At 42.5% G+C, this 19,843-nt stretch overlaps 1 protein-coding gene across 1 annotated transcript; it reads right to left on the bottom strand.

Moving 5' to 3' along the window:
• Positions 1-14,259: 14,259 nt before the first annotated feature.
• On the bottom strand, positions 14,260-15,968 carry LOC120111118 (protein PYRICULARIA ORYZAE RESISTANCE 21-like). Its single transcript, XM_039127627.1, has 3 exons — positions 15,861-15,968; positions 15,249-15,330; positions 14,260-15,136 (listed from the first exon to the last, which is right to left on the bottom strand). Exons 1-3 carry the CDS (start codon positions 15,870-15,872, stop codon positions 14,439-14,441), a joined length of 792 nt encoding a protein of 263 aa, XP_038983555.1. The 5' UTR covers positions 15,873-15,968; the 3' UTR covers positions 14,260-14,438.
• Between the last annotated feature and the right edge of the window lie 3,875 nt (positions 15,969-19,843).

The raw sequence follows: 19,843 nt of genomic DNA, 5'->3' as shown, positions 1-19,843 counted from the left end.
GCGCTAATCAAACAGGACATCGGGATATGAAGAGGCCAATGGAGGGTCAAGCCAAGGCCAACCACTTTGCCGGAAAAAGCCTTGGCCAAGCCCCTTCATTCGGCCAAGCACGCCCTTGGTCGGCCGAGACCATGCCCAAGCCGCATGCACCGCACCCATGCAAGCCAAGCCTCGGCCGAGCACGCCCAACCTCAACCGAGCCAACTGCGCGCCGATGCGTGCCCAAGCCTTGGCCAAGCATGCCCAACCTTAGTCGAGCCCACCGCACGCGCAACCCCGCCAAAGCCATGCCGCAGCCACGTCCAGCTGCGCTCAGCCAATATGCTACAGTGCGAAGAGGTTCGGCTGCAAGAACCTCGCCAGCTACAGTGACTGCGCCTGCTACAGTGCGGCGAGGTTCTTAGGCAAGAACCTCACCAGCTACAGTGTTAGCGCACAGCTAGCCCGCGAGTCAGCCTGCTACAGTGTGGCAAGGTTTGGCCTCCCGCACGCCCTCCCATGCGCGCGCGCCCGCACACGCCCGCCAGCCTAGCGCGCGCCCAGTCCCAGTACCACCCGGACTGGGACACGTCCAACCGGGACGCACGACTCGGCCAACTAGGACATGCGTCCCGTTTACCCAGCCCGCGCGCCCAACTGGGACTCCTCCAGCCACAACCGGGACACGCGTCCCGTGCGTCCGGTCTGCGAGTCTCATGCAATCTCAACCCTCCATCCTCTTCCATCCAACGGCCAAAAAGCAAGCCAATGTCTAGCCGTGGCAGGGCCCTTCTTGGGGGATTTTCAGCCACTCATCTCATGCCAATCAACGGTGGAAAAGCCTTGGATCCATGGGATGACAATTTGCCATGTTTTCCTAAGGGGTTTTACTTAGTTTTGTCTAGGGCTTAGCCTATAAAAAGAGTTGTGAGAGGACATTGTAGGGAATGGAATGATCAATGAGTTGAGTCTTGTTTCTTTTGTGAGAGAGTCGGCCGTAAGGCTTGGGCTATTAGGGGGTTAGGCCTTTAATAGATTTTGGTCCTTAGATCTTCTGTTCTAGGACTTGGGCTAGTGGTTGATAAATCAATCTCCACTAGATTGGGCTAGGAAGGGATCCTTTCGATCCTTTGCTAGATTTCTTTTACTTTTTGTTATTCTTGTTATTTGCTTTTGATTGTCGTCGTTTGTTTTTCAATTTATTGGAATATAAATCAAGGTTGCTTTCATTGTTGATCTTTTATTGAGTTATTCCACCGGCGTTACCTACAATCGATCCATCATCAGCATCTTTTGAAAGCGCATGCAAGGAGCGTGAGGGAAAAGGGCTTGGTGAGGGGTTCTGGACCGTGAGCCCCCATCAAATTGGTGCTTTCATTGAGAGAATCCTTCAAGGAGCTAACGCTTGAATACCAATCTTCCAGATCTGATTTTGCTTTGCATATTCTTTTGGATCTAAGGTTAAAAATCAGATCATAGTCGTTGGTGAAGTTCATAAAAATTCTGCATCCTATATTGGACTTGAATTTGTATTCGGTTGGGGGATTTTTAATTTCTGTTTTTATTATTGTAAAACCCCTGTCGGTGGCTGATTGGGTGAAATACAAATCAGGTGGGTTGGTTCATCCTTTGGGTGACAACCGCAAGAGGTTTAGGGACTGATTTGGGAAAGTTTTGTGTTGCAGAAAAATTCTGTACCAAGGTCTGTGTTTGGGTTGTTAAGAACAGAGTTTTCTGAAGCTTTGAGTTTGATTTTTTGTGGAGAGTTTCAGAGGTTATTACTCACTGTAATAGGCATCTTTACGTGTTGATTTGGTTCTATTTTGAGGGAGATATTGGCTGCTGAAGTCGGTAGACTGCTGCAGAAATTTTCTGCAGTCCAGAAATTTTTTGTGCAGCAAGTTTTGGGGGCTTGATTGAGTTCTGGTTTTTGGAAGTTAGAGGGGCTGTTGTCTCCGGGTTTTAGAGTCCTAAAACAGAGGGTTAAAAGGAGATGGAGTCCCCCCAAAATAGTAACCACGATAGGAGGTTAGAAGCCCTTGAAGTTAGTTCGGCAAACCTTAACCGGGCATTGGAAACTTTGTCCAATACTATGGCTGAAATAAGGAGGGAGAACATTGCCAACGTTGAGAGATTAGAAAGAAGGATGCTAGAGAGAGAACATAAGAGGGTGCAAGAAGAAGTGCCTAGGCCGCATGCTGCACGGTAGAACCGGGCAAGGTATGAGAGCGATGCCATTATTGTTTAGAATACACATCATGTAGATCATGGCATTAGGCATCATGGCCGAATGGGAGGAAGGATAGAAGCCGAAGGCTTAGTGTTTGAGAGGTGGCTTGATGATGAGTGGGTTAGTAATGGCCATAACAATCATGATGGGGCTGATAGTGAACCCGAAGAACATCCCTTCCATGCTCAAAGGCCTCATGGCCGGAGAGAACCCATGGCAAGGAGAAGAAGAAGTATTATGCGGGGTACTGACTTTGGAGATGATGACTATAGGGGTCCATGGCCTAGAGAAGAAGGGCTTAGGAAACCCAAAATTGACTTTCCAAAGTTTGGTGGAGGAGACCCGTATGAGTGGCTTGACAAGGCGGATCAGTACTTTGACATTTATGATATCCCACGGGCTGATCGGGTGACCCTAGCTAGTTTCCACTTAGAGGGAAGGGCTAGCCGATGGTGGAGGTGGATCTGGGCCTTGTATGAGAAAGAAGGAAGAAGATTGGGTTAGACTGCCTTTATGGATGAATTCATGAAACAATGGGGACCTTCCTCCGTTGTCAATCACCATGGTCAACTTGTAAAACTCAAACAGGAGGGCAAAGTCCAGACCTATATCGATGAGTTCCGGTAATTGCAAACTATGGTCAGCGGATGGTCCGACGAAGTCTTACATGGTACCTTCATCGATGGCCTCAAACCATGGCTAGCCAAGGAGATCAAACTCAAACAACCAACACGGTTACAAGAGGCGATGCGCATGGCGGAGATCCTAGACCAAAGCTACAACCCGGAGTGGCGGATGTCCAAGGATTGTGCGGGCAACCAGCACACCGAATTCCCACCATCCAAGGCGACAAATGAAGGCAAAGAAGGGATTGGAACCAGCAACAAACACCAACTAAAGGAGGTAAGAACATTGACTCGTGATGAACTGAAAGATTACATTAAAAAAGGGCTATGTTTCAAATGCGGTGAAAAGTGGAGCCAGGAGCATCGTTGCAAGACCGGCCATGTCTACATCCTTGATGCAAGCAGCGAGGAAGAGGACGAGGTGTCTGAATTTTCTGATGAAGATGGTGAAAATCTGATCAAAGGAAGGCCGAGCATTATGAAGTGATCAAAGAAGCTGAACTTTCATTGCATACCATGTCGGGAGTCCAAAAACCTCCTACTATACGGCTTATAACATGGATCGGTACGTATGAAGTTTCTTTATTGATTGATTCAGGCTCTTCACATAATTTTGTTAATGCAAAGATGCTTCAAAGGGTGGGCTTGAAAGGGATATCGGTGGAACCCCTTGAAGTAAAAATCGCGAGTGAAGAAAGGATGAAATGTGAGGAGATTGTGAGAGAAGTAAAATTGAGGGTCCAAGGGGTTCTGATTAGTGTTAATTTGCATGTACTACAGTTGGTACGACTAGATGCGGTACTTGGGATTTTATGGCTTCGAAGGTTGGACAAGATAGAGACTGACTATGAGTCGATGACCATGAAGTTCAGACTTGGTGGACGGATGAGGAAGTGGACCGCTTGGGGCAGCAATGACATGAGGCCTTGTGAGGCCAATATGTTGGAGACACTGCACGGCCGAAAGCCTAAAGAAGAAGCTATACAGGAAGCCCATGAAGGAGTTCGGTGACACTCAGAGCATATCCTTGGGGGCAAGGATATTTTTCAAGGGAGGGGGTTTGTTGAGGTCCCACGCAAGCAACACCTAGAAAACGCCAAGCCAAGAGAGGACTATGTGCCAATTGAAGGCCAAAGTGGCTCATGCAGACTAAAGAGGACATCGGGATATAATGAGGCCAACGGAGGGTCAAGCCAAGGCCAACCACTTTGCCAGGACAAGCCTTAGCCAAGCCCCTTCATTCGGCCAAGCACGCTCATGGTCGGCCGAGACCATGCTCGAGCCGCACGCACCGCGCCCATGCATGCCAAGCCTCGGTCGAGCACGTCCAACCTCGGTCGAGCCAATTGCGCACCCAAGCCTCGGCCGAGCATGCCCAACCTTGGCCAAGCCCACCGCACGCACAGCCCCGCCAAAGCCATACCGCAGCCAGGTCCAGCCGCGATCAGCCAACATGCTACAGTGCGGCGAGGTTCGGCTGCAAGAACCTCGCCAACTACAGTGACTACACCTGCTACAGTGCGGCGAGGTTCTTGGGCAAGAACCTCGCTAGCTACAGTGTCCACGCACAGCCATCCTGCTACAGTGCTGCGAGGTTTGGCCGGCCGAACCTTGCATGCTATAGTGCCCGCGCGCACAGTGTCCGCGTGCCCAGGCTCGCGCGCACCCGCCCGCGCGCCCGTGCCAGCCCCGCGCGCACCCAGCACCCGCGCGCCCAGGCCCGCGACCCAGGACCTCACCCAAAATGGCTAGCCATAAAGTATTATTTGGGTTCCTTGATCCTGTATAAGTACCCAAGATCTATCCAGCGAATAACCGATGTGGGACTAAATATACGCCCGCACGGATCCTCACATACTCCCCCCGTTCAAGCCCGAACGTCCTCTTCAGGCTAAGGGTTCAAATCCATTCAAATCTAATCACAAATACCATGATCGGCTCATGGTTAGCCCCAATGGATCCGTGCTGCAGTGTCCCCTAGTCCACATAGATTATGAGCTGGGTCCGCTCTGATACCATTTGTAACAACCCAGAACCTCATCTAAAATGGCTAGCCGAAAGTTATTATTTGAATTTTTGATCCTGTATAAGTACCCAAGATCTACCCAGCGAATAACCGATGTGGGACTAAACACACGCCCGCACGGATCCTCATGGGTTGTTACAAATGGTATCAGAGCGGATCCGGCCTATAATCTATGTGGACTAGGGGACACTGCAGCACGGATCTATTGGGGCTAACCATGAGCCGATCGTGGTATTTGTGATTAGATTTGAATTGATTTGAACCCTTAGCCTGACGAGGACGTCAGGGCTTGAACGGGGGAAGTATGTGAGGATCCGTGCGGGCGTGTGTTTAGTTCTACATCGGTTATTCGCTGGGTAGATCTTGGATACTTTTACAGGATCAATGAACCCAAATAATACCTTCTGGCTAGTCATTTTGGTTGAGATCTACAGAAATCATGAGAACTACCTTCGAATGCAATCTCTTGTTGCCTTCCACTTTGATGGTGATGGTGTAACGACATCTTAATTTATAATCAGCCTTGTCATATCTAAAAAGATGAAGATGACGTTTGTATTAAAATTTAAAAGTGTGACAAACAAAGCCAATGTGAGGGCAGTCTTTGTTTTATCGGGCAGCGGGGCGTCCACCCGAGTCAAAAAATTATCCCATCCAAAGCATGCACAACCTAGAATATATTGAAGAAACGGAAAGCCGATTTATGGCCATTATATTGCACTGGAAGGATATAATTATTTGAGCATGCACGGGCTGAGCATCGCGTGGATCTGCCCTTGGTGCAAGATGGAGAAGACTGTGGATCACGTCCTATTTCAGTGTGATTGTGAAGTATGGGTGTGGAGACTTGCTGATGTCCCGCCAGATGCTTTGTGCAAGTCTGGCTCCTTCACCCAGACGCTTAGGAGGTGGGCTGCCTCTCCTCAAATCCGGTATGTAGTCATCAGGGCATCTTATACGGCTTACCATATTTGGATGATCAGAAATGCCTAGATTTTTGGAAAGAGTAGTCCCACACTGAGACTCGTCATAGAGAGGGCCTGCGTGCAAGCTACAGAGATCATCCATGTAGGTTCATTGAGCGGGTCGCTGATAGCTCGGGACATCTGAGACTCTATCTCTACTCTTGTAGCATCTCGGGCGGTGTATATCACCTAGGAGTCCCCACCTCTGAGCTTTCTCAAAGTCAATTTTGATAGATACGTTTTGAATCGTGGCAGGAAGAGGCAGGGCCGGCTCGAGTCTTAGACGATCGCCTCGGTCGCCTTAAGGCCTCGGCCCAAAGGAAGGCCTCTGGGAGGCAAAGAGAAGATAACCACAAAAGGAAAAAAGAAGGCAAAAAGGCACCGACTTGCAATGAAATAAGGGATGAGAGAAGAGAAAGCAAATTGAGAGAGAGAGAGAGGAGGGAGGGAGGTTCCTTGCCCTATTTTCTGTGTTTGATCATGACCAAAAAGGAAGCAAAGGCCCCATATAAGATGGGAACAGGAGCTGGCTACGAGTCTTCCCCCTTGATGGAAGGGAGGTGGAGAGTTTCCCGGCCTGCAGAGGGGCAATTTGGAAAGTTGGGGATAGTAGTTTTGTTTTGGGTGGAGAGAAAGAGATAGGAGGGATTTGGTTGGCTTGATACACATGTCTGAAGCCACTCTTACCTTTAATCCCTTCTCTTTTTTGGTTTTAGTCTTGGTTTTCCTTCCCTCACATTACTCCTGATCCAGCTGGGCCATCAGGAAGAAAGATAGGGGGATTGGAGATGGACTTCTTGGAGGGTGGAGATTCTTTTAATTTTCTCCCCTCTGTTTCTTCTCCCCTCTTGGGTAGTAGAGAGGGGAGGGGGGGGGGGGGGGGGGGGGGGGGGGGGCGGGTTGAATGGCTGCTGCTTGGGTACTCGCTTGAAGGGGAGACGGTACATTTACCAAAACAAAAGGGGAGACGGTGGGATGGGACTTTTATTAATTAGATGGAGTGAATTTCCCATAATGCCCCTACTTTCTGTTATAGATACGTCCTGTTCTAGATAAATTCTTTCCTTTACATTGGCCCTGAAATGCCATGGGATAACCTTTTGTTATTCTGCTGCTTTTTTCTCTCTTTCTTTCTCTTTCTTTTTTTTCTGCTAAGACAGACGGATCATACCAAACAAATATAGATACACTCAATAAAATTAAAAAATAAAAAAACCTCAGAATGCCAGGAGCAACTCTCCATCTCCAGCCACAGGGTACTATCCGAGTACTGGCTACGTAAATAGCTACCCAGTCCGCGGTCCCATTAGCTTTATGGAAGAAATGTTTAGCCTGGAAAGCCCCTCTATTTCTCACCATTGCCTAGATATCTTGGAGCAAAGGGTGGATGCAACCGTTGCCCCTTGGACCTCCTCGAATTCAGATGATGATCGTGACTGAGTCTCCCTCCAGGACGATGGAACTGGCCTGTAAAACACACTGAGCGTGACGAAAGCCCGTTCAAGCGGCACTCAGCTCTGCACCCGAAACCGATATGTCAAAAAGTTGACTGCCTCCTGCAGCCACGACTCTGGCAGACGGGTCCCGAATAATAAAATCCGCACCGCCCCTTGTACCTCCGTCCAAGACAGACCCATCGATGTTGACCTTGAGAAAACTCGGAGGTGGGGGCTTTCAGGTGAAAAACACTGTATGAGATGCTGTCGAAGCAGAATAAGAATCCCAGATGTCCCGAGCTGTCAAGGGCCCTTCGACAAGTATGATGTGATTGATCTTCGCCACTTGCACACGGGCACTCTCCACCATAAATCTCGGTGACATACTGCTCATGCTTGACATGGTAAACAGTATTGCCAAGTATTATTTCAGTTATTTAATCAGTTTCATGGCCCTTTCTCTTTTTTTTTTGGCTAAGGCATGGCCCTTCTTTTATTGTAATTACTTTTCCGTGCTTCCATTCAAGTATTATATTAAACTGAAGAGGCTTCTTGTCTATCTTTGTCAGATTCATGCATCTTTGTTGAAATAGTATACTTGACAGCTATCTATTTCTATATTATTTTTTAAATATTTTATACTTATTAAAAAATTTTATTATTAAAAAAAGCCTCATTCATTGAATTTGCCTTAGGCCCCCAAATGTATTGGGCCGCCCCTGGAAGGGGGGTGCTGGTTTCATGATCAAAGGCCCGGACTCTAGAGTGCTGGCAGCTAGAAGGAGCCCTATCTTCGATATCTCAGTCCCTTGGACGGAGCTGAGGGCAGCTTGAGCTGGCCTATGTCATGCTCGACTTGCACTGCGAGCCAATGACATCCTTCTTAAAGGTGACTCGGCTATAGTAATCGTCTAAATCCAGAGGTGTACTAGTGATGTTAGAGGCCGCCACCCCCTTCTTCGAAATATTTGGGGCATGGCTAGTGGTGACATTACCTTCCGGGCAAAACACTTATATAGGGAGGTTAATGGAGTTACGGATTGGGTGGCTTCTTTTGTGGCTGATCATACTTGGAGGCTTCTGTGGATTTGTGAGGCGGAGCTGCCTAAGATACTCCATGACTTGTTATATTTTGACTTTTTTGGTTGTATTTGTACTAGATTTGTATGAGTCCTCCGGTATAGAAAAAAGGATATAATTATGAAACCTAGCCTCTAACGGCTATTTAAAGACCCCCACATCTTCTTTCGTCCCACCACCGATATGTTTCGCCGATCATCACTGCAAACCACCATCAATTTCTTTCTCTTTCCTTTTCTCTCCTCGCTCTTTTCTTTTCTCTCTCCTCTTCTCTCTTTTTCTCTTTTTACCACTTCTCTCTCTAGAAATCCTACAGACCTATGGAGGTCCAGACATTTTGATAGGCCAAGATGACCCTTGACCCTAGGAGGGGTCCCAGCTAGTATTGTGCGACCAAGAGCTTTGAGCTGGTCTTGGTTTCAGATTGGCGTTATGCGGCCATAGAAAGCATTCCGGGTTGGTGTTATGCAACCGTACGAGGGGTTCTAGGTTTTCGGTTTGACCTTATTATAATCATCTGTCATAATTCATGGATGATTATGATTATTCTAATGATAAGACCCAACTTTTTTAGGTGAACAATCATTTGGGCTATAATGTGTTGAGCAGTCCACTTTGCCCCCGAGTTCGTAAATCAAGCGGAGTATCAATGTACCCAATGTTTAAGTCTGTTGCTTGTAGAGGTAAGAATCCCTTAACACAATCATCTACATGATTATGAAAGTTTTGTATATAAATATATCTTGCATGATTGTGGATATTTTATACATATTGCTATCTGTATTATGTGTTAATGTGATGTTACATAGATTATGATGTTACTTGGTCTAGCTTCGTATAAGACTTATTAATTGGTGATTTATTATAGAAATCATGTAGATATTAAATAAATCAACACTTTGATATAATTATAAGATGGAGTATGGGCGGCATCTAGATTGGTTGGCCACGCAAGAAACGTGGTGTATATGCTGGGTCAATCTTGGGCTGGGGTGTAGCATTATGTTTGGCTTATCATGGGCTAGAGTATGGCTATAACTAGTCCAACGCCAAAAAGATCAATTCCAGATAATGAACTATCATTAAATCATAATTGTGACATAATTAAATCAATTTTTTGTAAGAGTGGGGAAAAGGGAGCATCTAGATTATCCGGCAATTTGTGAAATTTGGTGTGCCAGTCGTGGGCTAAGTTGTGATATTGCAATTGCCAGCCATAGGTGGAAGTATGGTATATATTTGGCTTTCCATGGGCTGGAGCAGGACTAGGATTAGTCCATTGCTGAAATCAAATCATGATGATAAATTATGTTTAACTACAAGTAAATTTAATTTTTCACAATTATGAGATTGGGAACAAGAGGAGCAATTGGGCTAGCCGACATGTGTGAAACTTGGTCTTTGTGATATCAATTATGCTGAGATGTGATGTTGCGGTTGCCAGTGATGGGTGAAAACGAAGTATGTTTTGACATGCTACGGGCTGGAGCGTGGGTGGGACTAGTCTAGTGCCAAAATGATAATATTGTCGAGATCTAAACTGTGTTAATCGGTTAATCATAGGTAACCTCACTGACTTATTGTTGAATAAAATTGCTGATTTGGGTGATATGTGATTTGTTTATACAGTACTATGGTGATGTTTAGCATCTATCTCGAGATTTCCATTTATGATGATATATCTATGATTGTGTTGCTATATAATCAAAACTTGATATGTATGCTGGTATGGCTTATACGGGTGTTTATAAATATATACACGAGATCAATTGAGTAATATTCAATTATAAGATTGTTGATTTTCAAATCTTACTATTTTCCTTTCAATTTTATATTTGCTTGTAGATGCTCTCCATATTCATGCTAGTGTGCATGCGTGGAGGATTCTTATTGTACCGTAAAGCCCACACCACTTTTTTTTTTCCTCCAGAGTTACAAGATGCTTAGTCTCGGATAAAGTCGGCATGAAGTTTGAGCGATGGAGTTTTTAGTTAGTCTGCTTTCTACTTTCAAACAAACAATTGAATATCTTGTAGTTGAATTAGTTTGACAATTTGAATATGGTGGATTTATTTAGTTTGATTCTTTAGTTGTTGAGTTATTGGATATTTGTTAATATTAGGCCTTGGAGGATCTCCAGGGCAACGCTCCAGGGTTCATGTGGCTGTGTCATATAGCCGACCAAGGTGTTGGGTTCGGGGCTCGACACGTACAGTCCAGTATAAGGCGTTAATATGATAGCGGACCACTTGTATCACATGCAAATCATATATGATGGTAGAAGCCAAAGAACTTCCGTGGTCCAAAGGAACCGCATATTATTGTAGTCACTTCAGAGGGAATCACTCGATGTTACAATCTAATTTCAATAATATTTTTTTGTTTCCTTTTGAAAGAGTGGGACGCCACAGTATAAAGGCTAAAAACAAAACAAAGAACTTTGAGCTAAACAAAAAATGAGGTTGTCATCGGCTTCCTGTAACTTATGGTTAGGGCTATATAATCTCATAGGCTCATGCATATAATCGAGCAGCATTATGCTGTGCTGAATGCAAATTTTTGTTATGGCCCATGGTTATTTCATTAAATGATCCTATGAGCCTACCCTATTGCTGCTGCACTGGATGCCATGTCTTCGATCATTTTGTTGAAAGGTTGCGATTGCGTTGAGCTAAGTCCAGGCTTTACTTAGTCTATGATCTAGACCAAGATTTGATTGATCAGGAGGCAAATTAGAATCATCTTGTGCATCTTGCACGTGCAGCGTAATTCTAATTTGTATTTAAAATGGCTAGACCAAAATTTATGAATAAGTAGATATAGGTGCAGTGAAATTTCAAATTCAAAACACTCCTACCTGCAATCACCATTGGAAATTCATACCTTCAAAATTCATAAAAGGTCTTGCTAATGGAAGAGATGGTGAAACATGACCCACTGGAAAGTTGCTAAAATCATGATCATCCCAACAACTATCACAACCAAACACCAAAATCGAGAAAAATCTCCTAACAACAAACCTATATGAATCAATCTCAATGGTGGGATAGCTCCACAGAGAGAGAGAGAGAGAGAGAGAGAGAAGCCGGCGGTAACATATGTGATGCTACAATTGGGGCTCGCAAGAGGGATGCAATCAAGCCTCAAACCATATGGGAATTGAGAGGGAAGAAATAGGGGTTCAAACCACTCAGGTAGCGTGGGGGGCGCAAGAGGAGGAGGGATAGAGGGGCACAAGTTTGGGGGAGGGTCGAGGGAGGAATAAAAGAGAGAATCCTAGGGGTGAGAGGAAGAGAATAAGGGGCGGAGGGCAAGTGCTAAGGGTTTTCTAGTCACAACAAACCAGAGAGAGACCAAAGAAAACTGGAAAAATGTTTTCTGGAGATTCTCCCTCTAATTAAGCGTAGGATAGACGGAGCTTTGCTCGTGAGAAGTCTAACAATGGCTGGCAGTGCAAATATAATTCAAAATAAATTCAAATAGATTTGTTTTAAATATCTTTGATTAATATTGTGTGCGAGACGTTTTTATTTCTTTGTCAAACATGGGATGTAACTCGCCCATCAACAAAGTTGATAGTGAACTCTCTAAGGTATTGCCCTCGACAGAATACGGTTGCAAACATAGTAATTGAATTGCAAGCATATGAAACAACTATTTAGATACTTGACTACAAGCTGCATTTGAACTACAAGCATGAGTCTAGATTTTATAATTAAAAATATTGGAAAAATTGATTGTATTTTCAAGTACAAAATTTATTGCAATTGGAAGCAACCTCCAAAAGAGATGCCGCACCACACTTCAACCAATGAAATTTAAAATTCTATATTTTATTATTTAATTTATTAGAATATAAAATTATTGTAACATAATGTATGATGATTATAATATTTAATAAAATTTTCTAAAAGTATACTTCAACAAAAATTGATGTTTTATTGTTAATAATATAAGTATTGTTTTATGATCATAGCATGCGTGTTTAATTATTTCTATTACATCACAATGATTCCTGTAGCACCATAAAACTAAGTTAACTTCAATTGTATTTGTAATTTTCAATTACAGATAATGAAAAAGCAATAGCTTTTGCAACTGTCATGTCAAAATGTAATATTTTTAGTTGCAACCTATTTTTAGCTTGCAAGAAATAGCATTGCAGGTAAAACAAATACTTACTAAATAAATATTTTATTTGACTGGAGAGAGGAAAAAAATCTTTTATTCTCCTCAACTTGAACCTCTCAAATGGATTTAGAAAAGGTAGAAAATATGGCAATATTAGGGTCTTTTCTTACATTGATCAATAATAAATTGATATGCATAGCTTCTATTAATGCTAGTGAGGTCCACCCTTGTATATTTTAAGTCAGATTGCTCTTCTAGTATAAACAGACATGACTAATAAAAAAATAAATATTATAAAGTTAAAATCCAAAATAAAGTAAATCTCAACTCCTACATTGACTTTGTCTCTAGTCGTTCTACCAATTATTTTCTATATGAAAAGTTACATCCGATCAAAGTCTCTCCTAAAAAGAAAGTTTCAATTAGATTGGTTCATTTTAGAATTTAAACGATAAAATTTGTTACTATTCGCTCCCTGTACTACACCCTAAAAGAGGTGGCTCCATATTATAGAGCTTGAAAGTTGTCGGATTTATTTTAAAAAATCATCTTAATGTAGCATCGTACGAATAAGTTATAGCCTTCGAAAGTTAGCACGCGATTTAGCTCTTTAATGTAATGACTTGCCCCTAAACAATGTCCAATCCTTCTTATAATGGCTAAATTGATCCACATCGAGTTTGATGATCCTACTGGATCGATATCAATGAAACTAAGATTTTTATCTCGGTCGAGATCTCGAATTGTATGGCAACTTTGGATACAATATGCGCAGAAGGCTTGGCCTATTTTCTCAATCAAAATAAATTGATAAAATCCAAGATCTTTGCTGACATGATATCATTCAAATAAAAAAATATTTTTTAATCACTTTTATGTCCTTAAATGAGATTTTTAATCAATAATTCTTTGATTTTTTAATCATTTTATCTTAAAATAATTATTCTTTAATTAATTATTATTTTTTTGAGATTTGTGCATTGGATGATCCAACGGTGTATTTGTGCGAAAAAAGATGAATACTCCTTTGGTGCAGAAGATACAATTGCGGCCCAACTTTGAACCCAACCTCTCACTTAGAAGACAAGTGGATTTGTTGCTTAGCTACAAACTTAGGGAGTAGATGCAGTTGTGTTATAGAAAATATTGTGAAGAATAGTTCTGTTAAAAGACCATAATGGCAGCCTCTTGTGAAGACGATTTGGTTGGTTGTTTATAGACTCTTTGGTTGCCAGTTTCTTGACCTCAAGTCAACTAATAGTCCAATGTGGAAAGGAAAATTTTCTAACAATCTTGAGATCAAGCACATAGGAGCTGACAGATAAACCAGATGCGGCTATTTTTTCCGAAAAAAAGGCAGGGTGGAGTGGTCTTACCCACTGTATTTGTATATATGTCCAGAATAGACCGAGCTTAATACTTGAAGTCTTGAAGGATTAGAGTTGTATCTTTTGCAGATCTTTGAATTATCCATTGGTCACTTTGAGATCTATGCAGACGGATAGATAATAATGGAGTTTGGAGTGCTTTGAGAACTGTACATTAGGTGATCGAATGGTGGATTCGTCCGAAGAAAGTTGAACACTTCTTTAGATCCAATGGTATTCGAAGTCTCACATCAACACATGTCTATGAGGAGAGAAACTAATCTCTAGATATATTGGCTAGCCAGCAGATGTGCCGATGGAAATTTTATATCCGAGAGTTCTTAGCCTTGATCTTCCCATACCAATAAGCTTTTTTTCTTCTGGCTGATATAAGTTTATTTATTTTTGGAGGAAAACACTAAGAAAAAAACTTCACATTATCAAGCATGTATAAAATATTCCTTTCACACAATATTCGAAAAGAAAATATTACACTGAAATAACATTGCATTTCCACATTATTCTCCCATAAATCTAACATCCTTCACCCTTATTATTGTTATTATTCTTGGCAAAGGAAAAACACGGATACACATGATCACATGATGGTACACGGCGTTGATGGATCCTCCTTAAGAATCAACTCGTATCCTCCATGAGAGGTTCCACCAAAGGGCATTGGTGGACAATCAGGCACGCATCCGTAGATCCTTCCACAAGAGTAACACCGAGACCCTCCTTGGTGCCCGCCAGAGGAGGGCATCCAGCAACAAACCTGACAAATTGGTGGTTGACACGGTGGTGGACATGGTGGTGGACACGGTGGTGGACACGGTGGTGGACATGGTGGTTCACACGGTGGTGGACACTTTACCTTTTTTGGCGTCTCCTTGCAGGGATCCGGGCATTTTGCATGCTCACATACTATGATCTCAATGTCGTTGATCACCTTTTCAGTTTCTTTTTCGGTAGTTTTTTTATCCTTATCATCCTTTTTCTTCTCGGGAGTAGGATCCTTGATCACCTTCTTGGTCACCGTGCATTTGGGATCCTTGTGATGGTCACATGATATGATTTTAATGTTGTTGCACACCTTGCAACAACATTTGCAAGGTACTGGTGGGGGTGGCGGCGTTGCCGGCGGCTTCGGTTTCTCCACTACAATTATTATGGCTATGATCACCTTGCAGGCCATGCAGCGGAGCTTCTTGGAGAGCTTCTCGGGATCGAAGGGGCCGGAGATTGTGACAGTATTGTTCTTCTTGTCATAGGAGATGGTTTTTATGTTCTCCCGTTCTTTGTTGATGGAAATCAAAGGGGAAAATTGGATGATTGGTACAATCATTAGTAGCTCAAATATTGGACTAGAATGGAGGCAGTGGAAGTGTGGGGGGGTGTAATTACGTACCTTGGAGCTTGCATAGAGTCTTTTGAATCTTTTTGTAGCAATACCGGCAGCCTAGGTCAACTTTTATCTCTAACTTGGAGATCTGTGATAGGATTTATTTAGTGAATGTGAAAATAATATGAAGGACCTCAGCTTGGGAATAAGTGAAAACACATATGCAGCACAAATGATGATGTCGTTGTCCTAATATGATCAGTATTAAAAGAATAAGAAGAAAAAAAGGAAAGAAAAAAAAGAAAGAAAAGTAAAGCTCGAAACTTGCCTTAACTGACATATTTAGAAATAATTTAACAATAATTGTAATCTTAAGCTAATAAAGAGAGGCTCAATAACTTGTAGCAAAGTTAAACATAGTCAGGTTAATCAAAACAAGAAAGAAGGAAAAGATTCAAGAGTGATGAAACGATCCGCCTCAAATAAGTTTTCTTCTGATAAAAATATAAAAGGGAATTACCAAAGCTCCATGCCATCATTAACATAAAACTGTAAGCTTTAGGAAAACGATCATGATATTATGAGATCCACAAGAGGACATGAGTTAAAACATCATGAGCTAGCCTTTCAAAAGTACATGGAGAAGTGATTCTGAAGGGAGGAGAATTAATTGGTAACCTTTTCCGCCATTGCTGGATGTTTGGTTTCGAGCGTAGTTGGCGGGGACGGGGGTAGCCTTCTTTATAACGCGAATGACCGACGGAAACGAGGGAGGGGAGACTGTGACCTCGAACCTACCAGCAATTATGGGAGCACTTAATGCTCCCATTGTTACTTTGTCCAAAAAAAAAAGAAAATCTATACATCACATGTGAAAAAGAAAAATAAAAAAAGATCACATAGTTGCAGTAAATATCAGATCAAAAAATCAATTACTGTCCAATCGATCAGTTCCGAACTACATTTGAATAATTCTTTTAATATATCATATGGATTCACTAAGTGGAGTTTAGAGTTTTTGACAAGGCTTGATCCTTGAATTAGGATAAAATAGAGCTCCATCCATTCGATTAGTTTGGATGATGTTTTCTTTAGCCACCTGATGTGGCTATATATACTCATAAGGTCGGGGTAGTACATAACAAAGCATGCTACATTTTAATGCACGGGCTCATGTAATTATGATTGTTGTGCATTACATTTATTGCAAATCATGGTTGTTTTTACAATGCAATGTGATCATGATTATACGGGTCTTGTTTATTATATGTAGCCTACTGTGCCATTCGGTGATTAAGATATGTCATATTAAATCAGATCGTACGAAGAACGTTGGCACACGGTAAGCTGATCGAATAAGTTCGACGTCATCTCTCAATCAGACTGTCGCCGCCCATGTGATCAAAAAGTTGTGATCAATCATTCCGGCCGTACGGCCTTCCTAAACGCTGGATAACGAACACGAGGGTTAGAATCACAGTATAGCATTATATGAAAGGAAAGAACCAAAAAAAAAAAAAAAAAAAAAAAAAAAAAAAAAAAAAAAAAAAAAAAGAAGAGAAGAAGAAGGGCGTTGGCTTCCACCGAAGTGGTCTAAATTCAAAATGTGCGGGCATCGATTAAATTTGGGGACCGGATGCCCCACGCATGAACGCTGCCGGGGGAGCGCTACTGGTCTGCTGGTGTCGAAGTGGCGTTGGAATGACGTACTCACACGTGGGTATTGATTTTAGTGGAGGAAGCCCACGGGTTGGAAAAGGTACGCAAAAACTTGCAGCCTGTATCGAACATTTTCTGGTGAAAGGGGGGCCCGATAGGGGGCTGCTACGCGGGTAAGGTTCTCCTCTCTCCCTCCCCTCCTATTTTTCACCAAAATAATAATAATAAAATATATAATACACTGCTTTAATTTTAGTTATCTTATTTTACTAAGACTTATATTCTATGATCATCATTTTATTAGCTTTTTCTTCCTTCATTTTTGTTTCCTTAAAGAGATTTTAACAAATCAGTTCTCTTTTCTCAGCCCAATTCCAATGTTGTTCTCCTTCATGTAAAACTTAATTTATTTATTAAAACTTAACGCATTCCATTTAATGCAATTTGAAACAACAAGGGTGGAAACATCAATCATTGGAGGAGTTTATATTTTTTATAATAGAAAAATTAGCACCATGCTTATTATTTAAGCACCAAAATACCTCGGTGAAACTAGTCACCGAAACCATCTGCATATTAATTGCCCAAGTTCCAATACTTATTAATTCTCTATCTAAATTTCAAATCCAGGATATTTGACTCCTAAGAAGAGGGTGGAACCATTGGCACAGGCCCGGTTCATTAAATGAAACTTAACTTTAATCTATATGATCTACAACACAAAGCATAGAATTAATCATAGCAAACCAACCAAATTAACGACAAGATTCGAGAATTAACTTGACTTAAGTTAGTCTGAATTTGGAATTAATGGACTAACTTTTAACTCATGCCTACAAAGTTGAAACTGAAATTGGATCTTCAGGGTGAAAGCGAATGGGTTTAAAAACTAGTCTGAGAATATACAAAACAGGATTGGTAGGATTTGGCTACAGATCTAAAGAGATAATCACTGCACTAAAATAGTATTATAGGTGAAGATTTAAGATAATGGATGGCGAACCAGATGTGACAGACCTCCCACGATAATGACACTCATGTAAAAGAAGATCCACAAACTGGGGGTAAAAGATGATCTACGGTACAGAGAAAGGCTACACTCATGCCCTTTATACAATCCTGCATAAAATCCGCAGCTACAGAATGATGTACAAAACAGTGTTCTTAGATGGCGTCAAAGAGGGACAAGATTTGATGGGTCGGGGTTGGTGGCTCAAGGGGGCCACTCCCTTTATGAAACCTCTCTCTTTCTCTCCTTTTTTTTTTTGAGGGAGGATGATGAAAACGGGAGACTTTTCAACATCCTGAACCCAATTCCATAAAGCGATGTGACTACGAGAGGACGGAACATAGTCGTTGTCTACCATACTGGGACCCAGACGAACGGTTCGAGTGGGACTTTGATTCCATAACTCCGGTAAAAGATTGAGAATATGCATGATGCTACGTTGAAACACCTCAGCAAACGAGTATGCTTCCAATTGAAAAATCCAAGCATTCCTCTCTTTCCACAGCGTCCAGTAGATCACGGTTGCCAAACTAAAATGCTAAATCATTTTTTTGTTATGTGGTTGTTTTTCATTTCTTTTGGTAAAGTTGGTAGGTTCTAGTTCTAGCTTTGAGGTTGTTTTTGTTCTATCAGGTAGGTGGCGTCCGCACGAGTATGGTGAGTAGGAGTTACGTTTGGTAGGCTGGTCCAGTTTCTCCTTCAAAATACTGTATCTTGAAAGTGGTTTCATGGCCTTCGAACATGAATCAATGGCCCCAGTGGATGATAACAAATGGAGTACTGTTGTCAAACCTGTTTCTAGCTATCCTAGGTTGCCCAAAAAAAAACTCATTAGGCATGGCTCTTGCAGCACGAAGTTTCCAGCCTAGATTTTCATGAATTTTTACCCACTGATAAAGACCCATCACCGAATTTCATCAACCATTAGGTGGAAGTGGAACATGGCGTATACCGATCGAAACATCTTGATCTCATCTCTCCTGATGCAGGCCGAAAGTTGATAGGTTGGGACAACCTACAAGGCTACAACAATAAAAATGATCACCAACTCATTCCAACCAAGATCTGAAAACCTTTTTATCAATAAAACCAATTTACCTAAGACCAAACAGAAAGCAAGTCGAGCAAGAAACCAGTCTAGACTGATAAATTATACAAGTAGACCATTTTTAGCACATACAAATCATGTATAGCGGTATAGGATTCACTAATATTTTATGGATACAACAACAATGTGGGGCCATCTTAGAGCAGCTCAGTTCTTTGCCATGAAGGCTTTCTAAAGAAATGGCAGCAGATGAAAATAAAGCCGCAAATGGGTCGGTTTGACCCGTGACCCGACCCCCTTATTAGAACCGACCCGAATCCGAATTGGAGGACCCGCGGGGCCAAGCCGGTTCCTAAACTTGGTCCTATTTTATTTTTTGGCTCGAGTCTAGATCAACCCAATTTCGACCTGATCCAGACCCGACCCATTTTTGGGTCAAGTTTGGATCGTTTACCTAAAGATTCGATCCGACCCGACCCAAATCCGGATTTTACCCATTTAGACCCATAGGCCTACAGGCCGTAGCCGCAGCCCATATTCCATAACCCATTCATTACCCGGGCTAGCCAGAGGCCTAGAGCCATAACTCCATAAGGGCATTCACTCTCTTTCGAAGGGGAAGTCCCGATTCTCCATTTCTCTCCTGAGAGCTAAGGTAGAGAACCCTAGAGAAAACCCTTCCTCTCAGATCGATCTCCCCTGACAACCACCACCGGAAGGAACTCTTCTACTATGTCTTTGGTTCCCCGCTGGTGGGATCCCGAAGCAGGAGACCAACATCCTGGCGGTATCACGATACTGCTACTTGGTTTTGTGGGGTCGGGGAAGAGCTCTCTAGTTAATCTCATGTACTCTGTCTTCGTCCCCTTCACCCATACCACCTACTGTGCTGGTACTTCTTTTCTCCTCTAATTTACTTGTTTTTCTCATGATTTTTGACCGAAG

The sequence above is a fragment of the Phoenix dactylifera genome, chromosome 6 (genome assembly GCF_009389715.1).
Source record: "Phoenix dactylifera cultivar Barhee BC4 chromosome 6, palm_55x_up_171113_PBpolish2nd_filt_p, whole genome shotgun sequence".
Classification (NCBI taxonomy): domain Eukaryota; kingdom Viridiplantae; phylum Streptophyta; class Magnoliopsida; order Arecales; family Arecaceae; genus Phoenix; species Phoenix dactylifera.
Note: the sequence above shows the minus strand (reverse complement) of the source record. Positions and strands in the feature narration are given on the sequence as shown.

Excerpts from the sequence above, each read along its gene's own strand:
- LOC120111118 (XM_039127627.1), bottom strand. Across the intron at positions 15,137-15,248 it reads GACTCTATGCAAGCTCCAAG|AACGGGAGAACATAAAAACC; the intron begins GTACGTAATTAC and ends CCATCAACAAAG.